Source organism: Tarenaya hassleriana, unplaced genomic scaffold (assembly GCF_000463585.1).
Source record: "Tarenaya hassleriana unplaced genomic scaffold, ASM46358v1 Cleome23, whole genome shotgun sequence".
NCBI classification, from domain to species: domain Eukaryota; kingdom Viridiplantae; phylum Streptophyta; class Magnoliopsida; order Brassicales; family Cleomaceae; genus Tarenaya; species Tarenaya hassleriana.
Genome location: NW_010965625.1, coordinates 2194428 through 2205921, shown reverse-complemented (window position 1 = coordinate 2205921; position 11494 = coordinate 2194428). Strand labels below are relative to the sequence as shown.

Here is an 11494-nt window from a genome sequence, read left to right as displayed (position 1 = left end):
GTTTCGGATCAAAATCGATAGGATAGATCGTATTATTCACATAGGAATATGGTTTGATCGATCTAGGGTTGATGATAGTGTTCTTCATGCATCTAGTTTGATAAATCACATAGGGATATGGATTTAGAAAACTTTAGATAGTGAGTTATATGCCGGGAGGTGATTTCTCTATCTTTGTTGCTTGACGATTCCCGAATACAGATTCAATATCGTGATTCTCGCATGCTTAGCATATACCCATACACGCGAATACGGTCCCGACACCCACGGTCATCTTTGCTTGATAGTTACACGTTTTTATTTGCTTTCTTATTTTAGTTATTTTAGATTCCACATACTTTCACCATCACTTCTACTTGCTTGCTTTGATTTAGTTTCGATTAGGGTTTAGATTTAGCAACCGGTCCTTGTGTTCGACCCCGTGTTACGACGATCCGTATCCTTGCGGTGAGTTGTGAATCGGGTTATAGATTTTAAACTCGATACACACGTATCACTTACCCCATCCTTCAGCCAGACCCGCTCCTGCAAAAGGTCTTCCCAGAACCTTGGTTTCCTCACAAAATCGATCTCTAACTTCCAAAGTCGATCCGTACGATCCATCTTCATAAAATTATAGAGTTGTGTCACCTTCAGAGTGCATGTTTAGACAAAGCTCGTTATCCGAAGCACACTACCCATAACCGCAGTGGATTACCAAGTGAATATAGGGCGTCGCTTCTTGAACTTCCTTCCACTTGTTTTTTTGGCGTCTCTTTTTTCTCCTCTTGTTTTCCGTCTTCTTCTTTCTTTTCGTTTCCCTCTTCTTGTTTTGTGACCTTTTCAACCTCTATTTTTGCTTCATCTTTCTCTTGCTCTTCATGTTTCTCTTCCTCTTCCTCTTCATTTATCACATGTGATACATATCTTCTTCTTCCGCCTCTTGTTATATCTCTTCCTCCCCTGGTTCTCGGTCATGTTGCCGCGCTTCCTCCCTCGGTTCTTCGTCCTCTTACTCTCAAAATGCCTATCCCTCTTGCTCCTCCACCTTTGGGTCCTCTATTTGTTATTCTGTCATCTCAGGCTCGACAAATGGGCTTCTGGTAGCTGTCCCTTGGAACAACGTTCTTTTGGAACGTGTCTGGGGTCCAACAAATTTAGTCGGCGCTGGAGTAAGGGTAGGAGCAGGCTGGGAAACAGGAACAGCTTCATCAGTCGAGATCTTCTGTTTCGGTGCCTCAGTGGCAATGTTCGCAGGGTCCTCGGGTGCAGGGGGAACTGCAGCAGGATCCTCAGTGGAAATATTAGCAGGGTCCTCAGGGGCAATGTTAGCAGGGTCATCGGGGGCAACTGCAGCAGGATTCTCGGGTGCTTTGTCCTCAGGGGCAGTGTTAGCAGGGTTCTCAGGGTCGTGGGCAGCAAAGTCCTCGGTGGCTTGGGCAGTAAAGTCCTCGGAGATGTGGGCAGCAAAGTCCTCGATGGCTTGAGCTGCAGGGTCCTCGGAGATGTGGGCAGCAACATCCTCGATGTCTTGGGTAGTAGGGTCCTCGGAGACGTTTGCAACAGCATCCTCGATGCTTTGCGTAGCAAAGTCCACTTCCATAGGGTTTCCATCCATTCCTTCATCATTTTCTCCTTCTTGTACATTTTCCTCAAAGACCTTTGGACTCGCAACCCCCTCTTCCAGGGTTCTGGGAGGAGTATTAGACACCCCATCGCAGTCCTCGTCATCACTTTCTTCACTACGCAGAGCCCCAACCCGAGCTTTAAAATGGTAAGGAATATCCTTGCTGACGTAGTAATCACTCGTTGATGAGCTTCTACTACCCACATCTTCATCCCCTTCTCCCTGTATCTGTGAACGGGGAGTACGCACATCCTCACCACCTTTTGAAGAATGTATTTGTGAATGTGGAGAACCCACCCACATCATCTTCTTCACTGAATCTATGATCCTCAATTCAGAGGCCTTAACGCCTCCATCAACTTCCTTTCAGAACCTTTGTCTTCATCTTTTTTCCCTTTTTTACTTGTTTCTTTCTTCCATGTTCTTCTTCTTATTCTTCTTCTACTTCTTCTTCTACTTTTTCTTCTCGATTCTTTTTCTTCTCATTCTCTTATGCCTTCTTATCGGAAACAGTTCCCCTGACATCGACATCAAGAGCACGAATATGCTCAAAACAAATACTTTTTGGATCGACCTTCAGTTGTTTCATCCAAGTGCGCACATCCGGATTGGTAATATCCTCGTCATAGACATTTTCAAGAAGTGATCCCTCTTCCTCCCTTTCTGCTCTAAGAATACTTTGAATGCCCTGAAAACAAATCACAACAGTTGAATATTAACCAATGTGACAAGTGAGATCACTGTGACCAAAATTTAGAATAAACGGTGTAACCAGTGTGACCAGATATAAAACTTAAACGATATGACCAATATGACTAGTGTGACCAATGTAACCAATGTGATCAATGTGACCAGTGTGACCAGTATAAACAATGTGACCAGTATGACCAGCGTGACCAGTGTGACCAATGTAATCAATGTGACCAACGTGATCAACGTGACCAATGTGACCAACGTGACCAATGTGACCAATGTGACCAAATACAAAATATAAACGGTGTGACCAATGGTCCTGACGTACCTTTGCTTCGTTACCATCTGTTTCATCACCATCCCCAAAGTCCATTTGGGGTTAGAGATGTGCTTCTTGCACATCCTGGGACAGCTTGGATCTGCATCTTCAATAGTGTGCACCAACCGTTTGTGCAAAGAGTTTCGATGCATTCGAAAGGAAGCACCATGAGAGGGACAACAAATCCAGACAAGCGTCATCTCTCCTTCGGTGTAGAATTTTGTAGAATCTTCCACAACTGTTCCACCATTTTCTCGAATGTGTACCTCCCCCACGGAAATTCTTCGCATAACTCAAGTTCATCGACCATATCAACCAGATCATGGTTCATAGAGTCATCGTTTCTGTTCCCGTGGTCGAGTACCCCAGATAGCAACGTCACTGTCGCCAATCTCTTTCTGTCAATCAGATTGTGTTTACTCTTTTGCAACTTTTCCAGAAGTTCTTTGATGACATGTATATATTATTATATTTTTGTATAATATATATATTGTATTTTATGATATTTATATGTTTATAGGCTTTATCGTGTACAATTTTACTCTGATTTCGATGTTTCTATATTTTGCAGGAAAGAGCGGAAAACGAGCTTCACCGAGATATTTTCATGGGAATCAAACGAAAAAGGATGAGTGCGAAAATCGTTTCGAAAAAAGAAAAAAAAAGATTTCGCTATCGCTACACACGATAACACCATCGTGTACGTACATAATATAATATATATATGTATCGACATATATATGACTAATATAGGAACATGTGTGTATACATGTATGTATGATTTACGTAATATGTGTATGAATATAATATATATATATATATATGTATTAACATTTATATGAAAATTTAATGCGTGTATTTTATTATATATTTATATTATATAATTATATAGAAATACATGTAGTACATATGGATGTGTGTATTCGTATATTAAGTGTATACTATGGATAAGTGGTGCGTTATACATAATATGTATATATATATATATATGTTATGCATATGTATTAAGAAATAAATATATATATATATGTATTGCACTCATATGTAAAATATGTACACGTGTATAAAATATATAACATATAGTACACATATATAAAATGCGTGGTGATAAGAACAACGAAGAGCCGCCTCCCTTTTTCGGTATTATCCCTTCGTCCGACAACTTCTCCACTAATTGCGCCATTCACGCGACAAGGAAAGCAACGTCCATTCGCCCACTCCTCTTTTTAAACAGACAAAGAAGCGCAGCAGAGGGGAGAGAAGTTTTCGACAGACACGTTCGTGGATAGAGCAGAGGGTGAGGAAGAGAATTTCTGGAGATTTTTTTTTGGAGCATTCGCCGGAGAAGTTTTAGTCAGAGAATTTCATCTGCAATTACTAAGTGATTTATTTCCCTTATTTTGCTTTCATTTCTGTTTTTGTATTTAGTTTTCTATTCCGTTTCTATTTTACGATGAATTTATGTCTACACTCTGTTATTGGGATTATTATGTTGTGCGAGTAATTTTTATTATTGTAGGTTAGGGATTTGGGTTATGTAAGAGATCATGCTTGTCTGAATTATTTCTACAATTATGGGTTTAACGATTCAGTTTGAATGATTAAATCTTAATGCTATTAATCTTGTTGGCCACTCGATTAATTGATATTAGAATTCGGTTTACATAGAGATATGAAATTGAGTTTTGAAACTAGTCGTTCAAATATATGATCTTCGCATTGAGAAATGGTCGTATCATTTAGGACTTGTGATAGCGAATTTAATGCTCCCGGGATTTTTAACCTGCTTAAAATCGAGAGATCGGTCGGTTAAACGTCTAGGAAGTGAAGTGAAACTTGAGAAAGTTTTTCTCTACAGAAAGAACTTGAATTCCCCGAATCTGTGATCTTAATTGCTGAAATACATCCATAATAGCAATCCTTACATAACCCGTAAAAATCCTGATAACTACAATGTTTTAATTAAATTGTGTTAAATCGCTATTTGTATCTGTCTTCATTCGTATTTAAGTTTAGCCTATCATCACCAACCAATTTATCGCCCTGACCAAAAATCGAATAAGATCCGTAACTGTTATCATTAATGTCCATGTGTCCCTGTGTTCGACCCTAGATACTACGATTGACTTGTGCACTTGCGGTAGTTGTATCTAGGAAAATAAAATGAGATTAGATCACACCCTAGATCGACATTATTCTTTCCTGGTGACCTTCCCAGGTCCGAAGGTCTTTATCCGAAAATCGTTTTTCCTGCGCCCTTCCCAATCTTCCGGATACTAGTTGCACTTCAATCCTGATATAATGGTGTAGTCGGTTATAGAGTACCTGATAGGAACGTCATTTAAAACAAACCAGAACTGTCCTTTTTCCTCCTCTAACTTCAGCGTTCGGTGTAGGAGGACTGACACATACAACATCTTCATGTTCGCGTCACATTTCAAATGGAATATATGACGAAACTGTGAATCCTCATTGAAGTACCTCCACTCTTCGGTAGATAATACTTCTTTCAGACTTTTTATCGTCTGAATCAAATAACATTTGCTTTTAATCTTCGGTGCGAACTGAATATCTGAAAAATCATATATAAACGTAACCTGCAAAGAAGAAATCAACACTCAATCAGTCAGTGTGACCAGATAAACCCTAACTTCCGTTTCGGTGAATCTAACAACCCATTTTTCACCATAAATCACACGATTGACTTAAAAATCATAAACACAAACCCAAAAAACACAGATTTCTTGCATCGCATCAAACTCAAAGTCATTTACTACCAAACTTACCTTCAGTTCCTGGTTTTTTCTTCCGCCACGCCCCGATTTGCGAGCGGGAGTTGAGGTTTTCTTTTGATTTATGTTTGATTTTGAAGTCATTGTTCTGATTTATGAGAATCGAGAGAGAAACGAAAGGATTTCGCCGGATTTTTGAAAAAACAGTTTTGAACGGGAGAGAGAGAAAAGTAATTTTGAAATTTGTCTCGAAAACGACTAAGTTAGGGTGCTGACTCGGGGAGATTAACTGTCCTTCCTTCCTGTTGCGCCACATGTAGTTTTTTATAAGGTCATTTATGTCTTTTGTTCGTTTTGTTTTGTTTTTTTAACCCTAGAATTTCAGAGGGTATGTCATGAAGTCTTTATAACAAAGTAAGGGTACCTTTGCTATTTTGCCGGTGTAGCTGTATAAAGTTCAAGCCCGATTTACAAAATTCAGATGTGATTGTCCGGATATTAAAATTTCTAAATTCAAAATTAAATTTTAAATTTGAGTATTTCAAACATTTAAATATAAATTCTGATCTTTTAAAAATTTTCGACATGCACGATTCAATTGACATCTATGGTTTTACATGTTTCTTGAGGTTTTGCGCACAAGTATTTTTCTTACATATTAACATAAAATATGATTTCATTTATACACACAACTCATTTTTATAATATCTATCTTTATGTATTTTTGTATTTAGGGATTCTTTTGTTCTGTTAAGTGTTTTTTAAAATTTTGTAAAGAGTCACAAATTTTCATTATTTTTTAACAATATGGTAATCAATGAAAGAATTTATCATTATTTATATCCATCAAGTATATTTTTTTTCCTATTAGAATAGAAAGCTTTTTCACCAGTCTGTTTGTTTTCTAATTTTTAGTCAGTTAGTTTGCAGCTATTTTTTATTTTATTTTATTTAGGAAAATCAATATCTATTATTATCTGTTAAAATCTCTTATTTTATTTTAATGCAATACGACTCAATTGTACTAGATGAATAAATATCCAAAAAATCATAAGAAATATTAAATGTTTACATAAATATTTTTAGAATTTTTATTTGGATTTGAATTGCTTCGAAAATGTTAATGGCATTTTAGGCTACACGATAAAATGTATTGGGTCCCACAGCCCACTATAAGACAATGTCGACAAGTCTTCAAAATCAACTAGGCTTTGGTTCATTTCTCCATTGTCCATTAGCCACATCCATAGCACAAAGTAGAGGTGGGCGTTTCTTTAGAACCAAACCATATCTAACCGAAATGTAGCATCGTTTAAGAATTAAATCGTTCAAAATTTTTTTCGAACAATGATGTTTTAGAAAACATAATTTTTCGAAAGAATCGAATCGAATTTTTAAAAAAATCAAAAAATTAAATTTTTTAATAAAATCTAATATTTTCTTAACAAAAATCGAAACTGAACTAAACCGAATTGAATATAAAATAATAACCGGTCGATATATATTTGTATAGAACCGAATCGAATACCGAAACGCTGAACCCTAATATAAAGTATTGAATGCGGGAAAACCAGATTGTTTCAAACGAAGTTTTTTTTTTATATATATCAAAGAATTCCAAACCAATAGAATGATTTTCTCTTCCTTTTTTCCGGAAATATATATAAATTATAAAATGTCATTTCATTAGAAATGACAAAAGGTCATTAAATGGTAGATATATGGTTATGGCCCGCAGTGTGAACAAAGTCTTGTAGCTTTGATGTTAGTGAAAGCAAAATGTAATCAATTTCCTTTTTTTCTCTATTTTTTTTTTAAAAAACAAAAGAGTTTTTGAGGTATACGAGACACAATTAGGGTTGATTAACTAAATAAACTCTAAAGCGAATCTTGATTCTTTCAAAAAAATTAAAATTCAAACAAAATCGTCAATCCTTATAAATTGCACGTTCAAAAGTTGAAGAAATCCAAAATAAACAAACACCAAATGTGTTGAAGCTGAAAAAGGTTCGATGATGATTTATTAGAGATATAGATATAATCATATCATATTTCAATAATTCACATAAATATGTACTCTTTCGGTTCCATTTATAGGATTAGTTTTTGTTTTCTGATAGATTTAGGATTTCCATTTCAATTGTGTGTTTATATGTAGCTTCATTGGATATATAGAATCAACACAGATTATTCCGCAATATTTGTCACAATTGATTCTCAAATATTTTGAATATCTTAGAAGTAACTTAGTACCCTATAATGTTGGAGACACATCAATTAACCATCTTATAATGTTTATAAATATAATACTGTATATTCTTGATGAAAACCTAGATGACACCAACTTTTCAAATTACAAAAAGAAGAAAGACTGATTTTGTAATGTTCTAAAATCGCTACCGAACGTTGAAACTGATCTCACACATCAACACGAGATGTGTCAGTGTGTTTTGTCCCCATTCACACGTATACCGAGAAACATTTTCCATTAGATCACCCATCATTAGATTGTTTCAGAGTACGCACATTTAATTTTGAAGTTCTCCCGGGATAGATTGAAAAAGTATGTGTGCCTTGTTATTATAAATAATTCAATTAAATCTTTTAAGTTATCTTAGATCGTATCCCATACCTATACAGTCATCAAATCTCTCTCATTCTGATAGGTTCGATTCATTTCTTTATCCCTCTGGTCTACTGGTACTCGGGGAACCGCTCCTTATCCGTGTCATTTGCATCGGTGATCACTCTCTACCCTCATCATAACTCGAGATATAATAGATTTAATAATAACTTTTTCTATGGAAATATGTTTTTTTTTTCTAATTTCAATTTAGAAAAAAAAGTTGTAACATAAAATTTCTTAAAATATATAATTTTTTAGTTTTGTTTGGCGAGAACATGAAGACTTTGATTAAGAGTGTTACTAATGGCAACCCAATCGTCCGCAATCGCAGCGATTACAATTTCTAACGATTGCGAGCGATTGAAAAAGTGATTATTGTAATCGCAATCGCAATAAAATGTTAATATTATAATCGCAGCTACAATATTGCGTTATGGTAGCGTTTGGTAACGTTTTAGTTAAATGACCAAAATACCCCTAATATTAATTAATATATATACATATTGTATTATATATATAAACTTATGTATGCATATATATACAAAATATATATAAACACATACACATACAATACATATATATACATACACACATATATACATATATAAATACATATACATACGTCTGTACAAACATACATATATATATACAAACAAACATATATACAAACATACATCTATATACACGTACACATACATTTATATATATACACATACATATATACATACATATATATACACATATATATACATATATATACATACATATATACACACATAATACATATACATATATATAAACATATATATACACATGTATATACATATATATATACACATATATATATATAGATACACATATATATACATACATATACATATATTTTTATACATAAATATATACATATATAAATTATAAAAAATACTAATATAATTTTGTTTGGTATTATGTTTGATATTGTTTGGTTTTACCAATAAATATTTTTAAAATATTTTTAACATCAAAATTTTTGAAAATAAATTAAAGTGATAATAAAATTATATTTTAAATTTTATAATTAATTATTTATAAATTTAATAATTATTTAATATTAAATAATAATAACAATTAACTAAAAATATTTAAAAATAATTAATATTGTATATAATAAAATGATGTTTTTTTTGTAATTTAAACCAAATCACAATCGCAAACGTTGTCAACTAGTCGTTCTAAATCGCAGTCACTCGCAATCGCTACCAACAACAGTTTTTCTACTAATCAATATCAATTGCTTTGAATCGCCAACAAACGCATCGTAAACGCCCACAATCGTGACGATTGTGAGCAATCGTGACGATTGTGATTCCACCGGTCAACACCTAACTTGTTCAACGTGGTTAAAACATATCACGTAAACATCCCAGTAAATCTTCCCTCTCAAAACCACTAATTTTTTCGGCTTTTTCAGTACAATAAAAAATATTAAAACACATAAAATATTACTTTACCTTATTTTCATTTCTCTATTAATCACATCAATCAATATATATATATATATATATAATAAAAGATATTGTGAGAAATAATTGGAGAATAAGTCAAAATTAGTCAATTTAAGACCTCTCCTGTCTAAGACGATAGAATGGGAGTCCCTACAACTGACAAACAAGTCATAAATGATAGAGAGAGTAGAGCAGAGATGTGGCGATGAGTCGATGACCCGACACTTTCGATTTGGATATATAAATAAATAATATTTGTATATTTTCTAGTATATATCAGTGAAAATAATATGATTTTATACAACAGATTTGGATAATATTTGGTATTCGAAGAATGAAATTTAAAAGGGTAGGTATTTTTGGTCCGGTTAATAACTCGAATATACATTTATCTCTTTCTCAAAACAAATTGATGTCTACTTCAAATTAATCCATAAAATACCAAAATAAAACATAATAAAAAATGTTCTAAAACACTAATTATTGGAGGTAAATTATCGAAATTATGTATCATTACAATTTAGAAATGATTGGAATTAATATTTTTTTAGTGCACGAATGGACAACAACATCTTTATTTTTTTAAATATTACACTTTTACGCTTAATTATTTGTTAAATCTATTAATAACATTGGAAAATATAATAGCTTAGAAATATTCAAACGAATATCCATAAGAGAGAGAGAAGTAGAAAAAGATCTAGAGGACTAGTGGGAGCCTCCAATTAATGAAAGGTTTAAAATTTTTGTGCATATAAATCCAACAGCCAACCGTACATGGGCCATGCATACATGACTTTCTTTTTACGTTCTTATCATCTTCCTTTCTCTTACCACATTTTTTTTTGTTGACTTACCACATTTATTTTCCTAGGGCTACATAATTTTAGCGAATTTGTTTTTTTGGTAACGTTTGGGGACCTGCCGTCGGTCCTTGGGGTCGGATATCGCAACGCTTCGCAGTCCAATGCCGGACGAATGACACGGTATCGCAGACAGTAAACCCACACGGCTCTACGTAATAGCCGACAAACCATGTAAAGAAGGTAAACCAGTCGAAGCTAACCGGTTGAAGGGAAAGCTCAAATATCCTGAGGTTTCGAACTCTCCACCTCTAGCTATTGAGTTATCCCTAATCACTGGGCCGAGACTTCCCTTTTAGCGAATTTGTTAGTTATACAAGTTCGATATATTTCCGTTAATGACACTTAAATTTGTATTTCTGTTATATATATATATATATATATATATATATATGAAATTCACATTTCACCAAAAACAAATTGTATTTTTTCGGCCGACGTGATCACTATGTTATTTAACAATTTTATTGTCGAATTAAATTGAATTAATAGATGGGTATTATTTTACGTGTCACGATAATGCCCGTATAAAAATTTACGAGTTTGTATATTAATCGTATGAATATTTTTGCGTTGTTGCAGAGAACGAAAATATATTCGATTCGTTTGTATGTATATATAAATAAATTTATCTATTTAAGAATTTAATCACATTCTAATACCATCTCACTCACATATATATTTTTTTATTAAAAAAATCTAGTGTTATTTCTTTGACTTTTCTCATTTGCTATTCCCTCACTCGAGACTATAAATAGAGGTGTCCGAAGAACATTTTCTTCATCTCTCACTTCTTCTTGCTACTTGTTCACAAAAGAAAAACAATGGCTTCCAAAGCTTTGATTCTGCTGGGTCTCTTTGTTGTTCTTCTCGTGGCCTCGGAGGTCGCAGCCAGAGATCTCGCTGAAACCTCGACCGAGAAAAACAGCGGTAAGATCCTACGTCGTCTTTTAAATAAATTCGACCGAGTCTAGTTTCTTTTAAGACACATGATTTAACAGTTTTGAGAATCCGTAACATTAATGCCGTGTAATTTTGGCAATTTCATGAGCAGAAGCCACGGAGGAGGCACAGCACCCTGACGGATACGGCGGCGGATACGGCGGCCGCGGTGGTTACGGAGGTCGCGGCGGCTATGGTGGTGGCCACCGTGGCGGAGGAGGAGGAGGTG

The 11494-nt window shown here is 34.4% G+C and overlaps 1 protein-coding gene across 2 annotated transcripts in view; it reads left to right on the top strand.

Annotated features, from left to right (window-relative positions):
• Positions 1–11091: 11091 nt before the first annotated feature.
• LOC104815348 (glycine-rich protein 3 short isoform-like) overlaps positions 11092–11494 on the top strand; it is an 854-nt gene continuing 451 nt past the window's right edge. Inside the window, exons 1-2 of one of the 2 annotated variants that reach the window (XM_010543703.2) lie at positions 11092–11253; positions 11378–11482. In XM_010543703.2, the coding sequence (XP_010542005.1) occupies positions 11148–11253; positions 11378–11482 (211 nt within the window). In that variant the 5' untranslated portion in view covers positions 11092–11147. Of the gene's footprint in view, positions 11254–11377; positions 11492–11494 lie in introns of both variants that reach the window. The other variant, XM_010543702.2, reaches the window with a different exon arrangement.